Source organism: Bemisia tabaci, chromosome 2 (genome assembly GCF_918797505.1).
Source record: "Bemisia tabaci chromosome 2, PGI_BMITA_v3".
NCBI classification, from domain to species: Eukaryota; Metazoa; Arthropoda; class Insecta; order Hemiptera; family Aleyrodidae; genus Bemisia; species Bemisia tabaci.
The window spans coordinates 72944641-72971590 of record NC_092794.1 but is presented as its reverse complement, the minus strand read 5'-3'; the positions used below and the strand labels follow the sequence as shown (position 1 = coordinate 72971590).

General features: G+C 36.9%; 2 protein-coding genes and 1 long non-coding RNA gene across 3 annotated transcripts; 2 read left to right on the top strand and 1 right to left on the bottom strand.

The window, feature by feature from the left end:
• Nucleotides 1–28: 28 nt before the first annotated feature.
• DCTN4-p62 (dynactin subunit 4) lies at nucleotides 29–15935 on the top strand. Its single transcript, XM_019043928.2, has 9 exons — nucleotides 29–365; nucleotides 842–912; nucleotides 2114–2313; nucleotides 3151–3308; nucleotides 10527–10701; nucleotides 11664–11847; nucleotides 12270–12468; nucleotides 13235–13377; nucleotides 14046–15935. Exons 1-9 carry the CDS (start codon nucleotides 237–239, stop codon nucleotides 14257–14259), a joined length of 1473 nt encoding a protein of 490 aa, XP_018899473.1. The 5' UTR covers nucleotides 29–236; the 3' UTR covers nucleotides 14260–15935.
• LOC140223870 (uncharacterized) lies at nucleotides 5866–8192 on the top strand. Its single transcript, XR_011899163.1, has 2 exons — nucleotides 5866–8026; nucleotides 8059–8192. It is a non-coding gene; the product is annotated as an uncharacterized lncRNA (long non-coding RNA).
• Nucleotides 15936–16755: 820 nt separating the features above from the next.
• On the bottom strand, nucleotides 16756–26890 carry Fbxl7 (F-box and leucine-rich repeat protein 7). Its single transcript, XM_019043926.2, has 5 exons — nucleotides 26538–26890; nucleotides 24593–25348; nucleotides 23317–23484; nucleotides 21234–21382; nucleotides 16756–19209 (listed from the first exon to the last, which is right to left on the bottom strand). Exons 2-5 carry the CDS (start codon nucleotides 25338–25340, stop codon nucleotides 18823–18825), a joined length of 1452 nt encoding a protein of 483 aa, XP_018899471.2. The 5' UTR covers nucleotides 25341–25348; nucleotides 26538–26890; the 3' UTR covers nucleotides 16756–18822.
• Between the last annotated feature and the right edge of the window lie 60 nt (nucleotides 26891–26950).

The window sequence follows — 26950 nt, the reverse complement described above, 5'->3', positions numbered from 1 at the left end:
CGAAATGCAAACACCTCCTTTTTTTTCTCTATGGATATGTAGTGAGACATTGACATCGGTGGAGTGGAGTGATGTGATCGCTATTCTGTATTGACAATTGATGGAAATACCGAGAGACTTGTGTGGGGTTTATTTCTTACGAGAATTTTTCCAATTACAGAAGAATCCTTTCGTTTTTTCATGTATCCGTGGTGTCATAATTCGCTCAAGTTCTCTAACTGATTCATCACACTGCAATGGCTCTTTCTCTTGAGAAAGAGGTTGTTCTAATTGAATGCGGTTGCGGCTGTGTGAAACCAATAGTGAAGCTGTTTTTATGCAGATTTTGCATGAAAATACGCTGTAGCTATTGCCTATGTCATGAAGTAAGTAACACTATATTTTTTTCTCCAGAAGGTCCAATTTTTTATCGTAAGATAAGCCAAAGAAAGTAATCGATTTTGGTGCATTTTGCCCAAATCTGGAGTGGCTCGTTGGTGCTGCAAGGTATCAAAATTTTGCTGTGGAAGCTCGCTAAGAGGGAATTTGAGAAGGTTTTGTTTTACTTACTGTTGTAAGCCTTCAAGAAAAAGGTTGCGTGAAACCAATTTACCAGTTCTACTTAGTCTTTGATTTCGGTCTGGTACCAAAATTAAGTTCAGCTTCAGCACTCAAGTGTGAGCAGAAAACCTCAGTCATCGTGCAATATGTTACACAGTTAACGCAGGACACAGCTGAATTTAAGTGGGGAGTCATGTAATTAGATCTTAAATATTGTGAGTCCCTATTTTCAAGTACTGTATGTTGATAAATAAATGTTTCAAAAAGTGTTCCTCATTCATGAATTATTTTACTTTCCCAGATTGATTGCTGCTTTTGCGCTTATTGCACTATGTCATTACCACCAGGAGAAGCCAGGGTGAAGAAAAATAGGTTTGTAAACTATCTCATTTAATGTCAGCACCAGGAAGTGCAGCACCAGCACCAACTTCAGGAAGTAATTCAGATTGATTTCTGTATTTGACATTGGACTCTTCATTATGACATTTTCACTCGGGAAACAAACTATCAGTGGACCACACCGTGCCTGTTTGGGGTTCAGAGTGGTTCATACGTTTACTTATTATTATTACGCCTGATTCACATGCTGCATGTTTTGCTGAAAGTAAGCCCCAAGTGGAGGGTCATTATCAATGAAGGATGATCCTTACAATCGGCTTAATTTCAGCGAAACTTGCAACATGTGATTAAGGTTTAGGGAACATTTAAAGAAGTCTTGTTCTAGTTTCTGTCTATTTTTCTCCCACCTAAGCAGCACAGTGCAGCAAGAATTTTGAAATAACATTGCACCTAAGTGCAATAAAATTGCAATGTTTTTTTTTTTTTTTTTTTTTTTAAGAAATGGCATAATTTATACATAATTTGGACAGAAAGTGTTCATCTTATATTATCAACAAAATGAGTTCAATGTGTAAGAAAAAGAAGATAGTTTGCAATGCTAGAAAATTTGCAATTTAGAGGTGGGGAAAGAAAAGAAGAGACAAATGTCACATCCAAGGAGTGCACCATTCAACAGATATATACATGGTAACCAATGGGCCAAATGATGATTGATGCATCCAGACTGATGCGACTTTCGTCTCTTCTTTTCTTTCCCCAGTTCTAGTTATTTAAATGTTATCGCCATGAATTTCAATAAGAGGAGCCCCCCTTATCAGTGAATGGACAATGTACACGACATTCTAACGCAAGAGCAATAATTTTACCATGTAATTGCAATCATTGCAACCTGTGTACCCTTGGCAACTGCATCTGTAAACCCTCTTCCTTTTTTTGAAATTTAAAATAACCAACCATGATTACCTATTAGATCGATAGTTATTGGTCTGATGATGATTACAGAGCTTTTTAAGTATCATTTCTTTCCTCTTTTTTTCAGCACCCCCCAAACAGCCAGTACCTAAGCCATATAACTCAACTGATTTTTCAAACCGGAACCCTTTTTATATCTTCAAATCAGAACATTGTCTCTTTTTCATGTACTCAAGATCTCAATGCTTCCACTTTATTTTTCTCTAATTATGTTAATATTGCTAATTTGCTTTTTTTAACTTTTTATTTTCGTCGATTCCAGGTGTTCAAGTTGTATGGATTGTCCCAGTTGTTTCCAGGCCCTATCTCTACGAGCAACATCTGCTGGTAGAGGAGCCAGTTTTGAAGACACCTCAGGGAAAGCGCAAGGTGATAACGCAAAGGCAACCAAGTATTATTATTTTAGCTGTTCATTTTGCCGTTGGAGCACGAGGGATGTTGATTTGCCAGATCGGACCATTGGTAAGATTTCCTTTAATGTTGCAAGTCGAAGTATATCTCAGGGTATCATAAATAACCCATAAAGTCATCAAACACACTGACTACTTTACTCCTTATTTAATTGTTCAAGGTTTGATGCTCGATAGATGGATTGATAATGGATGATAATCCTCTTGAGCGATTTGACTAAAAGCACAAAGAGATGTTGATGAGATATTTCAATGACAGTATTATTTTAGGATGAGAAGACAACAATAGTCAATTAATAAGTTGTAGCTCTTTCAGCATTGTAGATTATCTTACACCATTTTGTTACAACACCACCACTTTGTCCAAATAACTATATGTTTTCCTAACTCTCTCCTTATCTTACTCCCCCTAACCTCCAGGGGAAAGTAGGTAATAGAACTTTTCATATTCCAAGAATACTTAACTGTCTTTATCGTGTTTACAAGAAAAAAGCCGTATTGAGTCTCATTTCATGTCAATTCGACCGACTTTTATCGCTAGAAAAATTATTGAATCATACTGATTCAGCGAAATAAAATTTAAGTAAACCACAATTATGACATCTTGCCAATCTTCTCACATCTTGAAGCAACAAGTGGTGGTAGTGTAATCCAGAATGATCTGAAGAACCCAATAAAACCTTAGATTAGACCATAAACTCCGGAGAATATCAATAATCAATAAATCCTTGAGATACATTCTCAGAAATATCAAAACAGTTTTTTCTTAGGTGTCTCTCACTTTCATTTGAACTTGAAAAGTCATTGATTGAACTTTTAAGAAGACTGCGCAACAGAACTTCCGTTCGCAAGACTATGCAATTATTAATGTTGAAACTTTAATTTTCAGCTATTGGTGGTTGGCCTGAAAAAGAACATCCAAATACCTCCAGAATCACTGAGCTCATTGATTACTACAAAGCTGTAGCAGCTCGTGATCTCAAAGACAAGAATAAGAAAATAGCTCCCAAAACCAATTATTTAGACATGGATTATTACAGTAGCTATGTATGTATGCAAGTTCAAATTCTTCTATTTTTCTTTCTCCTTCAAACTCATGCGCACAGAACAATGCAAAAGTTTTGCATAATGCAGTGATTTCCCATTAAAATGACCTATTGCATGAATTTAACTTAAAGATTCAATTTTTTTTTCTCACAGATACTCGTTTTTTCCCTTCTTTTTATTCTCACTTGAGTCATTTGTTCTGCAGAAGTCTCCACAGGTGTAAGCAAATTTTCATAATCAAATAAAATTATTTTTTACGTCATGAATCAACAACTCCGTTTTTAGTCGTGCGGCGAAGCCGTATAGACTCTAGGTTTCGCCGGAGGCTAAAAAGTGTCCACACTTTTAGGCTAAGTCCAAGAGGAGAATTTTCGAGGAACCAAGTAACATATGAGGTATTGCTATCGGTGCATTTTGGCCCAATGGAGATGTTACATGTGCGAGGAATTTGCAATTTAACTGTTGATTCTTGTATAAAAGTTCGCGAGGAACACAATGGTGCCACTGGTTTTCTCTGAAATCATCTCCCAAGCTCAAAAAAAGCTCTCAAGTTGAGGCCAAAATGGAGGGGATATCCCACCTTACCCTGAGAGTCCACGTCTACATGAAGACAAACTCTCCATGCAAAGATAGGGAGCAAATACATTAGCAAGGTTGCCGTGTTTTCAGTTTTGGAGTCCCCAGATAAATTGGTAGCCCTGTCAATGTATTAGCTCCCTATCTTTGCATGGAGAGTTGGTCTTGATCTAGACTTGGACTCTCAGGGTAGGGTGGGATATTCCCTTCATTTTGGCTTCAACTTGAGTGCTTTTTTTTTAGCTTGGGAGATGATTTCAGAGAAAACCAGTGGCACCATCGTGTTTCTCGTGACCTTTTACCCAAGATTCAACAGTCAAATCGCAAATTCCTCACACATGCAACATCTCCATTATGCCAAATGGAATTTCTGATCATTTAGCCATGGTTTGGTAGCGTTTAGCAATCAACTGTGACCATAATGTAAAGAACCCACACAGGTGCCTTTCGGCGGAATGTCGCCCTATGGCATTCTTTATCATCAAGTCACTGTTGAACATTTACTGTTAAGTAGCGTTTAGCAACCAAGTATAGCCAAAATTTCCAGAACTCATACCTCAGATGTTCAAAGAGTGTTAACATGTGTCGCCAAATGGAATTTCTGATCATTTAGCCATGGTTTGGTAGCGTTTAGCAATCAACTGTGACCATAATGTAAAGAACCCACACGGGTACCTTTCGGCGGAATGTCGCCCTATGGCATTCTTTATCATCAAGTCACTGTTGAACATTTACTGTTAAGTAGCGTTTAGCAACCAAGTATAGCCAAAATTTCCAGAACTCATACCTCAGATGTTCAAAGAGTGTTAACATGTGTCGCCAAATGGAATTTCTGATCATTTAGCCATGGTTTGGTAGCGTTTAGCAATCAACTGTGACCATAATGTAAAGAACCCACACGGGTACCTTTCGGCGGAATGTCGCCCTATGGCATTCTTTATCATCAAGTCACTGTTGAACATTTACTGTTAAGTAGCGTTTAGCAACCAAGTATAGCCAAAATTTCCAGAACTCATACCTCAGATGTTCAAAGAGTGTTAACATGTGTCGCCAAATGGAATTTCTGATCATTTAGCCATGGTTTGGTAGCGTTTAGCAATCAACTGTGACCATAATGTAAAGAACCCACACGGGTACCTTTCGGCGGAATGTCGCCCTATGGCATTCTTTATCATCGAGTCACAGTTTAATAGCGTAAATAAGCAACCAACGGTGGCCAAAATGTCAAGACTCCAAACTGGTGCTTTTTGGCTGAATTTCGCCCAATAGGATCTTTGATGATTTATCAGTAATGGTTGATGTTTATGTTGATTAATTATTACTGTCTGAAAGTGAATCCTGTGGGAGAATATTATAGGGCTGGTTCAAACAAGTTTTAGAATTTTTTTCCTTAGCGCTAATGGACCCTAAGGGACAACTTCAATTCATCGAACTAAAAGTTTTCAATGTTCATAACCATTTTTTAACTGTCAGAACTCTCTAGACCACATTTTATTTATGATGAATTTAAAGAATATCGCTGTCAAAAGTTGAGTTCTCCTTCAATTTAGCATTTTTTGTCATTACCTTAAAGACCATACGGAAAGTGCTAAATCTACGGAAAACTCAACTTTTCACAGCGATATTCTTCAAATTTATCATGAATATAATGTGGTCTAGTGAGTTCTGACATTTAAAAATGGGTATGAACATTTAAGGCTTTATTTTCCTTGAATTTAAGTGGTTTTTCAGGGTCTACGGTAAGAAAAAAAAGTCTAAAACACGTTAAAAGTTACTTGAACCTACCCTATAATGTTGAGCTATGACTTCAACTTTCATGAACCCTTACTTGTGCCTTTCAGCTTGATTTTGCTAAATGGAATTATTTATGATTGAAGTCGTGGTTGAGTTTACTATGCTGATAAAATATCATTGGAAACTTTAGGTTTCACTATCATAGTCCTCTAAAAATAACCATCAGCATTACTGCACCAACCAAAAATCTAGCCCAAAAAAAAAAATAATTCGGCTGAAAAAGTGGGAGAAGTTGGGATGTGCAGTCTCAAAATAAAAATACCTAGCTGTGATTGGACATAGCTTTGCTTTCATTGAGACTTTCAAATTTTATGAATAAAAAACAGTAAGCGTTTAGCAAAAACAGTTAGTTTTGTCCTTACCCGTAGACCATACAAAAAGAGCTAAATTGAAGGAGAACTTAGCTTTTGACAGCGATGCTCTTCAAATTTTTCATATACCTATACAATGTGTTCTAGTGAGTTTGGATGGTAAAAAATGGTCAGGAACATTTAAAGCTTTATTTTCCATGAATATAAGTTGTCGTTCAGGATAGATTCTGACGACTAGATCCTTACTAGAGTAAGGAAAGAAAGTCTAAAATTGTTAAAAGTCACAGAAAAACGCGAAAAAAGAAAAAATTCGGAAAAGGAAGTCAAATTTACATAATAATTAAATTAACATAAAAATTTCGTAAAAAGTATTGGAAATTACGAACAAATGTATTGACGTAAAAACTTTATTAAAAAGAAAGTTAATTGTAATTAAGAAAAATAATCTTGGTAAATCAATTTCTCACGTAAATTTGACTCAAAATTCATTTAAAAAACAGGGCTGGATTTACCTACTTGCCGCCCATGGGCCGGATTTACCTACTTGCTGCCTATCGGCCACCTGTATTTTGCCGCCCCCTTCTCATTCGTTTCGAAACATCAATAAAAAACAACTTAATCGGCCCGAAACAGTAACAGAGAAACAACTTAAAACGGGACTAAGGCCGCAAATAATAAAAAAGAAACACATAAAATATAATAAGAAACCCGGGACGTTTCGCAGGGATCACACCCGCATTTTCAACCGGCAAAACAAGAAAAATTAAAAGAAAGGACACGTTGCCCCTCACTACTAGCAAAAGTTCGCACGGAACTTTGCGCGAAAGTTAAGTTCCGTAAACCTATCTATGTGTGAACAAGGCCTTCCATTTGTAAGAAATGAAGGTAAAAATTATGCAAGAACAAACATAAGTGTGGTTTAATAATTTTAACTTCCGCCGGCGCGCCGCGCTGACCGCACTGTGTTTGTCACAATGCGTGAAGTATTCGTACAGTCTTGTAGGCGTTATGCGTTTCACGCCGACCGCCGCACAGTGGATTGAGTCAATTAGAGGGGTTGGACATGAAATTTTTGACAAAATCTGCAAATGTTGATGTTTATTTCGTCACATTTTAAAGTTCAAGGGGTGATACTGGAAGAAAATATCACGAGAAAACCAGTGGAACAGCTTGTAGAACATAAGGTTCTTGTATAAACGGAGTTATGAGCGTTTTAAGTTCCCAAATTTTTTCCGACCTCTCTCATTGACTCGATTCACCGTGCGCCGCGCTGAGGGCTTCTCCTTTTTATCTCAAGTCCTCATCATCACTGCTGCACCGCTCCATGCCAAATTGCGTGTTTAGTTTCTCTCTTAACTCGACTAATTAAAGGTGCTTTCTCTTGTGTCACCGAAAGACGCTTTCTCGTTTGTAATTTTTTTTTCTGAATCCGATTTTTTTTAAACCTACATTTTAAAAAAATGCAAAATTTGCCGCCCCCTGCGTTAAGAAATGAGAGATGCCTTACTCCATTACCCAATGCATCTGACGAGTTTTTCAATTCAAAAAGGAACGTATGACACTCCACAAAGAAATCACGTTTGAAGCGCAAACCGGATAAAACACGATTTGTCAAAAGTATTCATTAAGTGTTGCACTTTCCACAGAAGCATACTGCACAAAAATGTCACTGTAACGACTTCCGGATATGGTTGCGACCAACTTAAGGCTCAAAATTTTGATTTGTTCGCTCCCTAAAAAAATGGTCCATCTCAGTAACTGTGCTCACCACAACTGACGGGGGACTGACTGTGATCCCAGGGTCACATGCAGGCTGTCGGTGGTCTCATTGTTCAGGGTTGAAATCCTTCCTCTTATTTAATTGTTTTTTAAATAAACCTATGCTAGGACACTATCCCTGAATAACAAACAGACCAATTTGGCTGCAATGCTCCGAGCCCTGCACGTGTGAACTTGAGTCATTCGTTTTTACGACTTTTCCGAGGGTCGGTGGCCGCTAGCCTAGCCCCGCCGCCCCCCGCCGCGGGCCGCTGTGAGGCCGCGATTGCAGCCTTGGGCCTCGCTTTGAGACCCGCTCGAATGAGGCTCAATTTGGGTTCGGGCTTCGGGTGCGATTATTCTATCGTCTAGCGACTGGCCACTACGCGGCCCAACCCCTCGAAGACGCTCCGCGCCACCAGACTATCGATATTTTAGACCAAAATATTGTATCGATATTTCAACGTTTCTATATCGTCCGTATCGATACATTTATCTCCAGAAATATCGAATCGATTTTTCTTTCTTTCTTCTGCTGAGTTGTGTATTTTACACCTCGGAAAATCGGAAATTATGGTCAATTTTTCATAGTTCGAATTTCGGATTTCGCTGGCCAGGTTGTACAGACCTACGTCACAGGGTAAACAAACCTCAAGATGCAAATACCTCCTTTTTTTTCTCTATGTAGGTATAGGACTTTTCGCGTGGCTGCTCGACGGTTTGTTAATCTGTGGAGGTTAAGCTACATTCACGCGTCGCAAGCAACCTGGCGCGTCTGCTTCTTGCTACTGCGAGCGCGCCTTCATTTCCTCCCGCACGCAACAAGGACAACCGCGATGATAAAGAATTCCATTCGGCGAAATCGAGCCGAGAGCAGGCACCACGAGTATACAGGGTGTTCGAAAAGTCCCCTCCCCCCCTCTAACTTTTGACCTAATTGAGGTAGAGATTTGAAACTTGGAGGGTGTTCCTAGATCAAAGGGAGCTACTTTTCGACCCCCCCAAAATTTTGGGGGGGCCCCATTTTGGGGGGTTACGGACCCTAACTTTTAATTTTCAAATGGGAAGACCCCCTTTGTGATACCTCGTTCGAAAGAGCATAAAAAAAGAAAATTTTTCGCGCAAACCGGAAGTCATTATCTCAAACCGTTTCAAAATGGCGGCCGGTCAAAGTTCCGAATGGCCGAAAATTGGCACCTCTGCTATTTGCACATGGATTTGCTTGAAACTCGGTATCTGGAGGTATTTTGGCACGAGAAAAACGAATTTAACGTTAGATTTCCAAAAAAACCCTAATTTTTCAAAATGGCGACCGGTTTAGGCTCAAAAAGGCCGACAATTTGACAAACTCGATTTTTTTGCCAATGGATTCACCTGAAATTCGGTATCTGGGGTATTTTGACCCGAGAATAACGAATTCAACGTTAGATTTTTAAAAAAAAACCCTAATTTTTCAAAATGGCCGCCGATTAAAGTTCAAAATGGTCAACAATTGGCAACCTCGACTTTTTGCCAATAGATTCGCCTGAAACTCGGTGCACACAACAAGGACAACCGCGATGATAAAGAATTCCATTCGGCGAAATCGAGCCGAGAGCAGGCACCACGAGTATACAGGGTGTTCGAAAAGTCCCCTCCCCCCCCCTCTAACTTTTGACCTAATTGAGGTAGAGATTTGAAACTTGGAGGGTGTTCCTAGATCAAAGGGAGCTACTTTTTGACCCCCCCCCAAAATGGGGCCCCCCCAAAATTTTGGGGGGGGGGTCAAAAAGTAGCTCCCTTTGATCTAGGAACACCCTCCAAGTTTCAAATCTCTACCTCAATTAGGTCAAAAGTTAGAGGGGGGGAAGGGACTTTTCGAACACCCTGTATACATATGGGTTATTTTAGTGATGGGTGGGATTTTATTTAAAATTCCTATGAATCCTAGGTTTAGTATTTACTGTAGTAAACAATTATCAATTATTCCATCACTTTTTCGGATTATTTATTTTTAATCAATCTATATTCATGTGAAGTGTAGCTCATCTGCATTTTTCTTTCCCTGGAACCTAAATGTATATTATGAATTTGAATCCATCAGAAACTAAGTCAGTCAAAATCAAATTTAACTACATACGAAGTGAAAACGATTTGTATTTCGCAAATCAAAGTGATTGTTAAAGCAACCAAACTGTGTCAGAAATGTTCCCAAATTACTGGGTAAGGCTTTTATCAGCTCATCATCTGATCCAATAATTTTAATTGTGGCATTTCATTCGGCATGTCGCCGCACGACTTCTATGATACTCAAAGTCTCACATATATAATTTGAAAGGGGGGGTCTGGGGGGGCGGCGCCCCCTCAGCAGGTAGCTTTTGCTACTTGTTTTTTTTTCATAACAGTCAAATTTTTTGTTTTCTCTACAAGTCAAACTATCCACTTTTTCATTCATTGAAGACTTACAATCCATTTTTGACTCGGTGTCATTTTAGCTTTCATTGACCACCAGAAATTCAAAAAAGGAAAATATATGTATTGATGTTGGGCTTTTTTCCTTCTTTATTGAACTAAAAATACTCAATTCAAGCTTTCTTAAATTCTTTGGTTCGAAGTTTGCATTGGTACTATTTTGATTATAATTTTTGTGAGCTCATCATCCCAAGTGATCATTTAATTTCTCTTTGCTTGTGGAGGAATTTGAATCGAAGCAAGTAGGTTGTTTTGAAAGAGAATAGGAAAATTTACCGCGTCTTCAGCGGCAAATTTCTTATAGTTCTTATGCTTATTTTCATTTCAGCATAGCCTTGGTTTAACACAGTCTTTGGCGAGACAAAAAGTTGGTTTACCTGCATTTCATTATGCGCGAGATACAGGCTCTGTCACTGTTCCTCCAATAACACCCTCAGAAGCGAATGAATGCACTGAAGAATTACCTGAGGACATATTCATGAACCACACTGATCTATCAAAAAGTATGTCTATTCCTATTAAGATTATTATCCTAAACATTGTGGCTGTTTCGGGCATGTTTCTAGAGCATGAAAAAACCGAGTAATGCTGGGATTTGTGAAGGAACAAAAAGTATTTGGCTAAATCCAGAATTCAGAAGATACCCTATCTTTATGCTAGGAAACTGAGCTCTACATTTTGTTGTTTTGACGATCTGAGCTAGCTCCATTCCAAATAAGTAGCAAAAAAAGTGAAAAAATATATTTATTTTTGTGGTTCATTTCAGTGGAAAATTGATCTTTTCCCAAGAGATTCTGAGAAAATTGGGGAGGGACCTCAGGTTTTTATCAGGGAATTTGTTGCTAAAATTTAGGTACATCCTAGTCAATGAGAAAATTCAAGAATGCTTCATATACACAACGCTCTGCAATCAATGTACCTAAATTTTAATAAAGAGTCCAAAATCGTTCTTAGATTTGATTAAATCATCATATCTAAATTCCTAATTTGTAAACCCTATAAAACTACAAAACCATAAATCCTGTAATCCCCCAGAGACCCAATTTATTTCCTGTCAGTGTAATAAATCTTTTTGGAAGATAAAGTTTCTGAAACTTCTGAAGGCTCCTTTTTGTGAAGAATAACTATTAATTAATATTAGCAAATATAAAAGATAAAGTCATGTGCAAGGCCAGAAGTACTTTAGTCATGTCAGCTTGCAATGCTTCGCCACCGTGAAGGGTAAGGCCTCATTTCAAGAAATCAGAAAAAAAGGAGAAATTAATAACACGTCTCTGCAAGAAGTAATGTGGTCTGAAATTTTTGACTTTGAGTTAGTACCAGTTGCTGAAAGAGCCCGGAAATCTGTAGACGTTTACAAGAGAAAAGTCTTATAATTCTCACAGACATAATGTTTGAATATGACTGATTGTAAAAAATCTCAAACCAATTAATCTAGCTAATTTTTTTATTTGTATCCTTCAAGTTGCCACACTGCCACAGAGATTTGCCCAGCCAGAGTTTCAACCGGAGTTGTGCTCAGATTTTTATCCGATTAGAAAAATTTTGATCCTTCGGAAATCAGGACGTTGTTGGGTTTGTGAGCATAACGTTTTGAAGCCTGAAATTCAACCCATTAGCGTAAAGCACAAACTGAACACATCTTGCTTGTAAGTTTATCATTTCACACTTATTTATTTAAATGAATAGTGTTCTCAACTTTTTGCAGTTTCTTTATGCCTTTCCGAAAATATTTTCTGAAAATTATATGACAATAACAGATAATATTCTTTAAGATAGGAATAAATGTATGGGTAAATTTTCGATTGAAACTGTAAAATGCGCTTTTTTTTTTTTTTTTTTTTTTTTTTTTTTTTTTTCAGTTCAACCATCAATATATACCATGAAAGCAAGGTACCATGCATGCATTATATATGTATATAATGTAATCACTCTCATATTTTTTTAGATTTGAAGCCTTATCTAGTCTTTTATAGTTTCACTTCTCTACAACCTATGTACTTTATTTTTATCTGTTGTCTTTTTGTAGACTTTAATTTGATGCTTAATTTTTCTCTGAATCAATTTTCAGTTATCATATGCCCGAGGTTCGGATTGTGAGCGTGAATCCATTTTATCCTGGAAAAGCATCAAATGTTATCTTGAAATTCATTAACCCTTTTGGATATAAAACTAATATCAGCTTTGATCGACTTGAATCCAAGGATGAGGAAGAAAACGCAGATGTTATTGTCAAAAAAATATCAAAGTATGACAGAGAAGAAACTAAGGTTAGTACTCAATGTTCATTTAAAGTCTACAGACTACAATAAAAATGTAATCTAAAAGAAGAATGATCTGCCAAAGATTTTTAGATGTTAGTTTTGAGATATTTTGAGGCTATTACATCTTTATTATTAACTGAAAAGCTGACAAACTCCAAATTGAGTTCTTTACACCGCTACTTGCATGCAGTGATCCCAAGCATATGCGTATATCTGTGCTGTGCGTATCTTTCCTATCCTGGCGTGGACAGCGTACGGACAAAAACCTTATGGGAAAACGCTTCCGTATGTTAAAATATTCGTACACCTGACGTCACAGAATGATGAAGTAGCGAATAGCAGCACGGAGAAAGGCAGAGCATACAGGTCTCGCACATGGAGCACCCGGGAACATTGCTTGTATAATTTTTTGACGACTATTTCAAGAGGGCACTTTCAATTGATAAGTTGAACTACATTTTGCAATTAGGAACTATAAATTCTAGCCCGGTTTAAAAACAACGTATGTGCCATTAGTTTCCCTATGCACATAAGTGTTTTTTCGGATGAATCAGAATTTATAGGTCCAAATTGCAAAATGTAGTCCAGTTGATGTCATAATGAGGGCTCCCAGTGGGGTTTTACCACCATGGAGCTGTCATTAAAAGGATAGAACCAAAAGCATTTGTACAAAATAATGCTCCTTACTTTATTTATGCCCAAGTAAAATTTTAGCTCGAGTAATGTACTGCAATCTCTTTTAATTCAAATTTTTCCTCTGCATTTTCCACAGTTTGGTAGAGTCAAAAAAGTGGAGGTCACTGCATACAGCAATATCTACAATCGAACTGTCGTTTTGCAACCTAAAAACTCTGCGGCAGATTTTGATGATACACCAGATTTAATCCCTGCAGAAAATGATAGCAGTGTTGATGAGTAAGTTTGATAGAATAATTCATTTTTTGTGCAGTTGGTGGTTTTCATTATTTTAAATTATCATTTGTGCAAAGATTATTTTCAATGATTCCAGGAGTTGCCTCTTTGAGCTCTAAACAATTTTGCGCCGTACAATTTTGTCTCCGAAACTGCCTCAAGAATCAATTCAAAACCCTCAGAGCTATAGCTTCACAAATTGTGAGGAAATAAACATTTATTTTTTCTCTTTTCTTGTTGGCATTGTGGCGACAACTAAAGATCAAGTAAAGTAAAAAACGGCAATGGAGGGATTTAAATTATTGTACTCATCATAGTTGAAAAGAAAGAAAACTATTTTTCTGGGCATTTTGGGAGATTTTAATTTTCAAAAATGCATATAGGTCCCTGAAAGGTTTTTAGTAACTCTCTTTGTTAGTAGAATTCTTCTACTCAATGACGTTCAGACGAGGCTTTTACTTTCTGTAGGATATTTAATATGAAATTTCTCAAAATATATATTAAATATATGAATATATATGTCAAATATATATGAAATTTCTCAATCCTGAACTCCTCTATACAGTCCAGAGTTTTTGCTCCTTTTAAAAATATTTTACTCCATCGTCAATTTAATCCACGCTCAATAAAATTTTGAATAAGTACATCCATATTTTGCTCTCTTGTTTCAGGAACTGTCTATGGACAAAAAACAACAAAACAGCCATCCGAATCGCCGTGACGCCAAATTCGGACTTGCAACCTGGCGACAAAGTAGTTCTAGGTTTCTCAGTAATCTACTCTTTCTTGCAAAGTAACGCAGCTCCTGATCTGCCTGCAGAATTGAACTTATCCTTCAGAATATTTTTATCGTTAGGTAATATAGTGATTAGTGAAGAATCCTAACACTAAAGTTTTGTTATTGAAGTGTTCTACACACTGAATGTTGTATAAATCAGGAATCAGTACACCAAGGATGTTATCTTAGAGCTTGAATGACTCAGCCTTTCTTTACTCCCTAATGAAAGGGCACAGAGGTCAAAAGAGTTCACTGACATGTTTGTAAGAATGAATTAATTGACCTATCTTTCTGAGCTCATCAGGATATCATTCAACAGTACAGATTTATTAATCTCAGGCCTTTTAAAGAAAAATTGATCTATCTCCAGGATTGATTTGGCACATATTTTTTTTGAACGGGAGCTTGAGTTAGGATGCTGTCATGCTCTACCCTTGGCGCAAAGCAGAGTCAAAATAGTGAATGGCCAACACAGTGGCCTCAAGCAGGGACTTTAAATGTCTTTCCTCTTGGTGAAAAAAAAAACAAATTTCTACCCACTTGAACATTCATTGTACTTTTAATTGGTCCCAGCAATATGCGAGTCTCAGAAGATTCAGGACTCCGCACCAAGATTAGCCTATAGGCGTATAGGTTGTTATTACGCCCATCTGCTTTTCGGATTCTACGTACCCTGGACTATGCTGTGGTAGTGATAGAATATAGATAGGTAACGGCTCGAGGTCGAAAAACCTTTTTTTTCCGAGTTCAGTCAGGCCTCTGGATCGATGGGTGCAAGAACGACCTACAAACGGGCCTATAAACTTAAGGGCCTATAAGGTGCTAGTTACCCCTTTCTTTACTCACTATTGATATTCTTTCATTTTGCGTTAATCATGCGTGATTAAAGTGATTTATACTTCATATTGCCACCAAAATGACTGTTGGGCATAAAATGGCCTATAAACCGCTTTGTTAAATTAAATATTTTCGAGTGTAAACCCAAAATGTATCATAAAATCTACCCGGCATCCTTCAATAGAAGGGTTAGGTCACCCAAAAACACCCAAACAGGGTACCTGCATAGAAAAGTCTGCGCAGTACATCAAAAACAAAACTTTAAATAAGTTTTTCTCAAAACGCGGTTTCCAGTCATAGGCTATTCTTGGTGCGGTGTCCTCGATTGTCATCTGGGATGACCGAAACGCCTTAAATAAAGATTGCAACTTACGTGCAAGTGAGTAAAACTTAGTTTTTTTTCTTACCTTTGTTCAGTCCTCATGCTATACCCCTGCTTTTTGAGCTCATATACTTACGAATGTTAGAAATTCCCTTGTAATTACTCATTATTCTCCTAATCACAGAAGTGCTGTCCATGCCCATCATAAAAAGCATAATTATTGTTCACTCTTAATACTCTCAAAGAACATTGTAAGAGAACCACTCGAAGATGTACGTAGTACTTGAATTTACTCCTGATGAACTGAATTCAATACTGATTGAGAATCTTCTGACTTAGGTCTCCTAAATGTTCCTGTCTGAATTTCTTATTTTTTCATATTTTCCTCTTATTCTTTTACCATGCTCATCATTGAAATCATATGACTGTTTTTTTGAGTCTTAATCATAGTGAGGTGTGCAGAATGTTTTCTTATCCAATGTTCAATTTCTAACTGATAGCTTGTTAATCCAAAAGTGTATATTTATTCCTTTTATTTATCAATGGATCCAATCCATGCAACTTAGTATGCTTCCTCTTTTTTACTAATGAAATAAAAGTATTGCATTTTTGTTGAAAAAGAAAGGTGGCTTCTACTTATTTCAAAAACGCGAATTTAAGACAGAAAAGCAAAAAGGTAGTGCTGCTTATCTTGGTGGACCAAAGATTCGAAATTTTTTAGATCTGACTTCTTACAAAAGTTCCAGGGTAATAAAAAAAAAATAAAAATTATGGAATCAGCATGAAAAAAGTAGAACCAGGTATATTGTGGGCTGTAACCTCAGAAGTGGTTCAATGAGAAGAAAATGCAAACAGTTTTGTACCAAATTGGCAGTTACTGTTTTTAAACCATGTGAGCTAAAGGCTAAGAAATGCGGAAAATTAGGTAAATTATCAACGAGTTGAGATTACAGGCACGGAATCGCTAGTTCTGAAAGAAGTTACACAGAACTAGTCAGAATGGAGAGATCACCCTAAAATTATCCCAGCATTTCGATGCCTAAAGTGCAAAACCATTTATCTCCGTTTGCAATGTCGCACACTTCCTGTCTTACTTTTCTTTTTCTGTAGAAAATAAGTCAAAGTCATTTTTAGAACATTTCCTTGATTTTTCTCTCTGTAAGTAGAATATTCAGTATGAATTTTAAGCTAAAGAGTTGGCTTGTTTCTCTTCAAAAGAAGAAAGAGGAGCAGAGATTTTGAAACTTCGGAATGGAACCTATGTGAGATTTAACCAAAAAATTGCTCAAAACAATAAGGAAAGGAGAAAACAGGGAAAATTTCCACAAAATTAGAGACATGATAGGATTCTTAGAGATTCTGCGAAATAACTCTGAAAAATTGAAAAATTCTGAGTTTAAGAGGTATTTTTGGGAAATGGCAGAACTGAAAAAAGTACACGCTGTTCACAAAGAAACATTATATTTAAAGTACAAAAGTATACAAAATATAAAACTATAAAATATAATAAAAAATCAGTAAGACCTTTGAAAAATATAATTATAAAATGTATAGGTATCAGTATAAAATAAATAGGCACACAACATTCACTGCGTTAAGAGTATTTTAGGCAGAGTAAAACTATGAGCCACTAGATAGGGTAAGAAATCAAGCACTACAGCGCATGTTTTTTTAAAAAAATTTTACACAAAACACGCTTGACGTATCGAAAACATTTAAGAACAACACAAAAGAGAATTAAACATTAATAGTTAACATTGTAAATGGAAAATTCAAACTTCCCACTCGCTGAAAAACCAGAATCATTGTAGGTCAAAGCAGGTAGTAAAATCAACCTATACGTCCTGTAAATAACTGGGTTCTAGTTTTACTAACATTTTCTTTCTCTCTTGTTACAAGACACCTACAACCTTATCAAAAAAAGTTAGTGCATGGGAAAATCCTTCCATCATAGAAGAAAATCAGATTACTTCTGTGTTCAATTTGGCTCCAGCAGACTTTGGTTTTTTGCATTTTTGTGGGCAGGATGAGCGAATTAATGTTGACAAAAACTTTTATTTTCATTTGATGAGTTGAAAATGGAAAGTTTCAAAGCGTCTGATGTATTCTATGTAAAATTTCGATGAGAAAACATATATTGAGGTGCATAATTTTGTACTCTGGCTAGAAGTCAATTTAAAAATGGTACATTGATAGAAACAGCCCGCAATTCTGTAGAGAAGCTTCTAAACCTCCGTTTTTGAATAATCATGATACAAAACAGAACAGGACTATCAACTGCTTATGTTCAAAATTTATAAAATTACAGAATCTTAAAGATTGGTGTTTTTTAAGCTTTACAGCTGAATTTGCAAAACAGAATTTTGATTAAGGAACAGTGTAAAAAGGCAAAATTAGCAAGTTATATTGAAAAGAAACTCAATAAAAATTACATGTATTCTGGAAGAAATTGAAACAATTTTAGTTTCATCTTTTGAACTTTTTGCTAGGTAATTGAAGGCACAAAGTACAGACTACAGAGTTTACAAGACGTCATGAGAAATAATAGCTTATTTGATGCGTCAGATATTAAAGGAGCTATCATTTCATTGTAAAAGTATAAACAAATTCAGGGGCGCAAAAGATTCTGAACTGCATGATTTCAGAAATATGAAACATTTTCCATTAAAGCACTGTTGAAACTTGGTGAAAGAGTTTTGAGGAATCGATATGTCTTTTTAAAAAAATCAGGAGATGATTCAAGTTTCAAGCATTCCACATCAGACAAAACGCAAAAACATTTGGTACACTCAGAGGAGCAGTGAGAAAGAAAGGCAATGATAAAGCTGAGGGGAGGAAGGGGAGAGAGAAAAACGCAAATAAGTGAAAAAGAAGATGAAGTATTTCAAATTTCATGAAATTTACCTTGATTTCAAACTTACGGCATTCCTAAATCAATCGACAACAGTTGCTTTCTAACCCTGCCCTGATCACCAGGTGATAAACCCTCCACTTATCAATAGCTATGAGTTTATTGCGCAGTGGCAAATAGGTTTGTCAACTTTTTATTGACAGATTGACACATCAAGCATTACACAGCTGAAAAAGGAATCTATTTCGGTCATCTTTTGCAAATTGAACTGCAGGTGGGAAATACTTGAGCAGTTACGAAATAATGCAGAGAATAAGGCTGGTAAGCCTTAAAGGAATGGCTAGGTGAGATTTTTGGACATATACTTAGTGTTATTCCATCACAAGACTCAATCGCTTTGTTTATCATGGAAAGTTGCAACAAATTGAGCATCTTGTGGTGACATTTTTGTACGTTTTAGGAGATGACTAAAATAGCTCCAGATTTTGGCAAGGACGGAAAGGTAGTTGTCAGTAAAAAAGAAAAATAATGCAACATTCTTAGGCACAACTTATTACTGCCAAGCTAAAAACTTCATACATCATTGGCAAAAAACTTGGTTTGTCAGCTTCAACACTTAAAATTTTCGAGACATTCCCAAAACAGACCTTTGTTTGAACTCTAGAAGAATCCTGGATTGGTATGCTCTATGATGCATCGCTTGCAATACTTTTTAACGGCACGATACCCTTCAACAGTGATTTGACAGTCTTGAATGTTCAGTTGTTGGAGACCCCGGCAGAAAAACGCGATATATTGCACCCCTATGTCCGTGATGAGATCGCAGCTCCGCAGACTCAGCTTCTTCAAGTTCGGGCAGCACTCCGCCAAGGCATGGAGACCAGCATCGCTAACATCACACTTTCCAAGATCTAATGCGCGCAGCCGCGGGCACCATCTGGCCAAGACAGTGATTGCATCATCGCTCACGGCTTCGCAGCCTCGTACATTGAGGTAGCGCAGTCTGTAGCAGCGTCTGGCGACCACCTTGAGACCAACATCGCTCACCTAAAACATAGATGATTCACTATGAGGTTCATGCTTCACAAAGGATGTTTGTTCATAGGGTAAGAAAAAGAGGATTACTATGGATTATGGCACAGGTTAAGAATTATATAAACTTTCATACTTCACATTTTAAATCCACAATTGAAAACTAATGAACATTCCTCAAATAAATCGAGTGTGACATTGCTCGACTTTTATCTCCTTTTTATCATGCAGTATTTCTTAACTTGTCAAGAAAAATTATTTTATCGCAATACGCCAAAACTTGAGTTGCAACTGTGTAAAATTTGTTTTTTTTTTTGCAAGCAAGCAATTTGAAATATATACCAGGAACATAATATTCTGATCTTAGTGTCTGCCACGTTTTACATGAGATGTTGCAGAAAAGGCATGTCGATAGCTGGTGAACAATATTGCCTATCTGCAGACTGACCATTTTGCAAAACGAAGAGACACCCTCACCATTTTTGTAATTTTAAGGTTAGATATGCAGTTCTTCCACACATTACAGTGTCTTGGCAGCACTCCCCTACAGAATTTGAAAATAACTAAAATCATCAGCTTGCGTACTTTATACTAGGTATAAAATATGGCAAAGTCGCTGACTCATTTTTGCCAAAATAGTCAGTTAAATGTGGCAAAGTCGCTGTCTCATTTTTGCCAAAATAGTTACTTATGCGGTATTGTTTGTTAGCCCTCGATGTCTATAGTTCCATTAACCATAAATTATTTGTTAAAATGCATCTGTATTAAAGGTTAGTTTTGAACAATTTCTTTAAAAAAATATATATACCTATAAAAAAAAAAAACCACTTCTGGGTAAACATTGACAGGGTAACTACTTTCTAGAAAAAATGACAGGGTCCAAAAGAAGCATACTTTAAATGCAGGTGTTCAAATGAAAATCCAAACGCTGATGTATAGAAAACAAGGGGGCTGCGCCCCCTGGCCAGCGAAATCGTCGAAATCGCCCGTTGCCAGTTGATGGGCAAATTATTTCTATTGAATACCTAACAAAACAATGTTTCAAAGAAAAATTTCCTGACAAACAATATTCTTATTGACTTTTTCTTTACTCTGAATTTTGATTCCTTTTTTTGAAGTTGACCTTGACAGGGTCACATAGAGCTGTCCATGACTAAACAAAGGCCTCTGAAAGTAAAGACTCACTTTATTAAAACTCTGACCTTTGAACTCCCCTTCCTCACTCCTACCCATCAACCGTCTTACTCCCCTTCCTTACCCTTTCCATCGGACGTCCTACAAATGACTTTATTCGAATAGAGAGGATGATAAAATTGAAGCACAAGTCTTTGTGTGAAGGAGTATGGGGAAAATGGAAAGACAGCACATAATTATTATTCTTTTTCCAGAAAAGATTTGTCCTGGTATTTGGGACACAAGACCGATGTCTTGGGCACTTCTCTTGCCTCCTAGTCTAGATTTGGAAACTGAAAAACGATCAAGAAAAGATAATATGTGACAGGAAAAAGGCAAGGAAAGTGATTATTTGAAGTTACGGAAACTTCGAACTGGTACAACACATGCAAAGAGTCACGGAATTCTTGGCGATCTAGAAGTTTCAGTTCTTTTGAGTGCTTCCCTATTGTTATTTTTTTCCCTTCAAAGACTTTAAAACAATACTAATGGACTCTCTTTGTTGCGATTTCCGAGTCTCTATTAAAGGTTGGATAGATTTTTAAATTTCTGAGAAAGGAAACTTACTAGTGCTTACTTCTTACTTTTTTGCGGAGGTGACAGGTGCTGAAAAATTACCCTAATTTTTATTTGCCTACGCTTTTCATTTTTAGTGCAGAATGTTTTGAAAATGATGAATTTTCCTGAATTCTAATCTTTAGTTCCCAAAGGAGTTGGCAGAGGATTTCTTTCTTAACCAGGTTGAGAAATTTTGATGGAAAAATTGTGATTTTCTTGAAGGGGGAAAGAGAAAAAAAGATAAAAAGAAAAAAAAAAAAAAAAAAAAAAAAAAAAAAAAAGGCAATGTAATAAAACAAGTTACAAACCTGGTCGCACTTTGCCACTGACAGATATCTTAAAGTAGAGCCTAATTTAGCTAATTCATACAGTCCCAGATCAGTGACTTTGTTGCAGTCTGAAACGCTCAGTTCTCGGAGAACGGAGCAAAATATTGGCACATGTTTAATTCCACAATCTGAAAAAAAACAAACAAATTAATATTTTATCGACAGATTTTAAAAGCAACAACCATCAAATGGACGTATTTCTGCCAAACGGAACTATGTGCATTGAGACATGAGCCCTGAGACCCATAATGATATATGCGTAACAGGGCTCACGACATTATGCACATAGTTCCGTTTGGCAGAAATACGTCCAAATGGTTCATGAAGGCTTCAAGTGCAAAAAGAGAGGTTACAAAAACTTTTTATAAACGGGCCTTGAGGTATTTCAACAGTTCTGGTGATAATCTTCAACTGAGTGAAGATACAGCTCTCATGGTTGTTCTATGGCTTCGTTTTGAACTTTCATTTGAATGCAACAGAAGAAAACATGAGAAGCTTTAATAATTATTTTGGTTAATTGCCATGTCTGCGATGCTGTGCAGCAAATACATTCATTTACCTTTGAATGAACTTTTTTTTTTCACACCAAGTTGTTGGGGAGGATCCATAAATTAAGTTAGGCACTTCTTATAATATCTGGATTGTATTCCAATGGGATCTGTCCAATTTATCAGTGCATAGCTGGAATCGAAGGGCAAACAACCTGGTGTCTTCAATGCAAGAGACAAGGTTGGAAATTGAATACTTAAAAACAAAGAGATTTGACAGGGTGTAAAAATTCCTATACTTGTCCAGATTTTTCCTGACCCAATTTATCGAAATTCTCCAACTTTTCACAATGAGAATTTACGAGCTTAGAACTGAAAAAGTTTTGGCATTACTTTCGATCAACAGTTCGAGAGACTATACATAGGGTGATCCTATGCTAAGTCAATGGTGAATTCTGTGACGCACCAGGTGCAACTGTCTGGGTTAAGACAAGGATAGTCGGTTCCCACGATTTTTTAGGGGACTGTTGCTGAATGAGGACTTATATCAAATTCAAAACCAACTGTTTGAAAATCTGTGTCAAGTTATGAAACCTAATCATTCTTCAAATGCAATTATGATGACAATTTCAATGCTAAATCATTTATTGTAAAAACTCTTGTAAGATCCCGTGTTATTGAGGTTAAAACAAGAAAAGCAATTGGACTGTTCCACGTCCATCTATCGAATAACTGCTCCATGTGTATTACGTTTTTTCATAGGCCACCACCAGTCTACAGTTTTTATATTGTTGCTTTCTATAAAAAAGGTAGAAATGTGTAAACCTTTTCTCTTCAGGAATTAATTGTTCAGTTAATGAAAAAATGCAATTCTTTGTTGGACTTCATTACTCTTCCATTCTCTTTACAGTGTGCAACTCAGAACATTGAGAGTCAGGCTGACACTTTGATTGTGCAGATGGCGCATTGGTTTCTTCAGATTTCAAACAAGATTTCACAGATTTCTAGACTTTTCAATGAAGTTCCCAGATTTTTCCCTGGAATTTCATGATGGAATTCTATTTTCCAGGTTTCCCAGAAATGTAGGCACTCTGATTTTAATCTGAATTTAAAAATAGGTAAGCGATTTATTTACAAAACAAGCTTTATCCTTTCGCTGTACAAGATCACCATATTTTCGAACAACTGCCAAAACAGTACCTGCTACAATGCCATATATCAGGAAACTTAACTCTCTATGGCATAGCATGCACTGTAATGACACATCTTTTGTTCGTTCAAATACTCATTAAACTATTTTTGTGTGGCAAGATATTGCAAATCTTTTCAACATTTACTTATGTTGACAAAATGACTATCAAAATGTTGAAATTTTAAGGAGGAAATTAATGATCTTATGTTTTAACAAAAGCTACATCATAGATTTGTGTTCTTTAAAATAAAAAACCCAAAATGAATTCATGCCATAGAGGGTTAACTGTTAATACAACTGTTTTTAAACTACAAGGCAATTCTTTCCTGATAAATTTGCTCAGGATGAGATGACGGCACTCCTTTCCTTCCATTCAACATACCTGTTATTTTGACACACCTCCTCAGGTACAGATACACCAATTGAGGACAATTTTTCACTATGAGCCATAGACTTTCGTCCTCGATCAAACAGCAGTCTGTCAAATCTAAATAGTTTAGACTAAGGCGCCTTGAGGGCTCTATATTGATGCATGTCAATTGGGCACAACCTTTGAATAAAACAGAAAGACAAAATTATTGAAAATGAGAAAAATCGGTTTTCTGTTGAGTCATTCATATAATATTTCAACTTGCAACAGAACCAAGGCTGAACAAAGAGGTACAATGTACCATTAAGATTGAACCAAGGAAAAGAGGTTTCAAGTTTTATTCCTGTAGACTCAATAGGAGAGGTTAAAATCAATGCTTTGAAAAATATTTTATTCCAACTTTGAATTAACAGTAGAGGATTACATGTGACACATTAAGTAAGTTAAAATGATCAATGCATTGATATTCATCAACCTGATAAAGTATTGAAATCGTTCAAAAGTTTAAATTATTCCAACCTCATTTTTCCTCTGAATGTATGTCGGTTCTGTTTTGTTCAATTCCATTCATATGCAATAGGAAACCTGGTGGTAAAATAGTGCAGGGTCCACACTAATTTGAGGGAAAAAACATGGCCAAAAAGTTCACAAATTTTAATTCGAGTCCAAAATTTGGAGCAGAAAAGAGTACCAGTGCAAGGCTGGACCTTGGTACATACAGTTTGCACCACATATATTAGTGTTTTTTTCTTGTTGGTAAGTAATAGGAAATTTGTAAAGGTGCTCACTCAATAAAGTGTTTTTATATACTTTACATACGCTGCACTACTTTGAAGTACACTACTGCACTACTTTGGTACTTTGAAGTTGTTAGGGTAGTGCTAGTACATTGGTAGGGTTTTCTACTACCTAGAATCATTTCATTTTTGAGAGGGAAAACTTTCTTATACTTAATAATTCGTTTTCATCCAAGCGTTAGAGCCTGTTTCGTCTAACTGGTCTTTTTTTGCTGAGTGAGCATCAGATCTGTGCTATGCTCATGCAGCAAAAAGGGCAAATTATCAGAAACAGACTTTAAGGGAGGTGAGATTTGTTTAATTGTTGAGCATGACTTTATATCTGAGGCAAAAATCGTGAAGGCTATTTTCTGATAATAAAGAACTTTTTCATTGTCGGAATATTGAAGTTTTTTAGCTTTGCTCATCCAAACTCTTGGTTGATTCCTTCATTACATTAGAAGCTATTTTAAGTGTATATACTTTTGAAAGAGGTAAGTAAATGAACAAACCTGTTAGATCAAGATGCTGAAGATTGGGGCACTTCGCAACTAGTTCCGAAACAGAGGAGTCCGTTATGGCAACACATCCTTGCAGTTGCACATGCGTTAAATTAGGCCACCTACGCACCAAGGAGGGTAATCCTTTGTCAGTTATCCGAGCACCGTCCCGTAAATACAGCCTCTGCACATATGGCTGCGTAAACCGTCTCAAAATTGTTTTGACGGCTCTATCGCCACTTACATCCTCTCCCTTCAAAATTACTGTGCGCCACAGTGATGGTTCCCATGCTAGGATCTCCCACCGTTTGCAAACCCTTGCGCAAACGCTTAGATCGCTGCTTGAAAGCCAAGCAAAGATCTTGAGCACAACTTCATCCGGAAGTCGGTCAAACGCATTGCTCTTGGACTGAGCGCGTTTGCCTTTGAAAGGAGTATCTTGCCAACATTGCGAAGCAAATGAAATGAGAGTGTGATATCCTTGATCCAAGCATGGGGATGATCTTTCAAAATTCGTCTGTGTATCGTAATGCAGGAGCGAATGATTAGTTGACTCTGTGTAGTTGCCGATTGATATGGATCTATTTACAAAAGAAGGTGGGGAGGACGGAGAGTGTTGCATAGGCAGATCTAGCTTATCTCCAGCGTGGTAAACATTACGACCATTATATTTTTGCTCGTAAGTTGGGGCCGATCGGCCCAATTTGGCCAATGGGCACACCATGGGTGACAAATGTCCTTGAGTTGAGACATGAGCCATCAGTGAAACTGCAACAACAACAACAACAAAAAAAACTATCAGTCAGGAAAAATATGATATACTACATGAATATATCCTAGGCAAACTTCAATCACTCATTAAACTCTCAGTAAGTATAAAGGCAACACGGATCGAAGAATAATGATTGGCTACTTTACTCAACAATTCTTTTACTGCTAGTTACAAGTTTGCATAGGGTTTGTGAGCAGGTATTGATGCTTAAAATATGCCCAATTAGAAACTAATTTGTATTAGTGGGCCCACAGGCAGAAATGAACAGGTGACACCAAAGGAAAGAGACACTTCTTGGGAAAAAGTGAAGTACACCAGTGGAAGGAAAGTAAGTATCATAAAATCAATTATAATGACTCTTAAAGCAAAGCATAGGGAAGTAAATGTTTGAGGTTGAGTATGTTCATCATGTATTTATAAAAACAGTTGCCTGCTTCAATAGCTACGTGAAAAAAGTTATCAAATTAATACAAGGATAAGTAAAACCTGGCATAGTGTGAATAGTACTAATTTTTAGCATTTCAGACCAAAAAGGCTTTGAATGTGAGGATTATCTAAGCCTCAATAAGGTGGGAAAATTATGAAATAAAGCCAGTGGATCCATATTCAGATGCCATCTTTCAGAAAACTGCTGGACGCTACAGTTAGCATGAAAACAATAACTCAATCTTGCAGTGGGCAGCAGTTCACAACCATATCAGGCACGGCGCAAATTGAACGTTCAACAGGGAAAGTTAAACCTGATTGATCATAATTACCGCCTGTATGCTCTTGGATAAATTCACAGACTGCATGCAGTGCAGCTATGTTTAATTGGTGGCACAGTCTAAGACTTGTAAGAGCCCTGTAAGTGTTTGAGATGTCAATGTCAGTAAATAATTTTCAACAATAGAAAAAATTAACCTATAAGTAACTGGGCAAAAAAAATACGATGTGAAGATGAATTCATTTTCACAAATCCTTTGATTGGTGAAGGTCTTCATACTATTGAAAGATTGGTCAAAACATGCCTAAAATTATTTAAAACACGAATAATATGTGGGAGAGACAGTCATGACTGGGATTCTGATAAAAATCCATACAGAGTAATCAACTACATCTATGGAGACCTACTTGTCGAACTCATTCTTGCAAATATGCTGGTATGGGGTAGATCTAGAAACAAAATAAATTTACAATTCTCACCAGAAGAAATCGGGGCGAAGACACATCAAACAATCTTATTCATGATAACAACATTTCTAAAACAGAAGGTACTCCATTTCTGAGGTCGCGGATGCCTCAATCAGAGAGAAACCCGAGAGAGGATGGAGAAATTCACTGTTGAGAACCGATCGTGCACAAAACATTGCAATCTACACAGAACTAAATTACATAAATAAAGGCGTTAAAGCGAAGAATTTCCTCTGAGCTGAAGAAAATTGGAGGACGCAACTTAAAAGACTTCAAAACTTTCGACTTCGTTCACGAAACATTATCATTTCTGCCGTCCATTCCTGATTCCGTAGCACGTAAGATTGACTTGTGGAGAGGGGGGAGGGTAGAAGAGAAGAGGTAGGCCAAAATAAACGAAGAGGTTCATAAAACGACACGGCCAC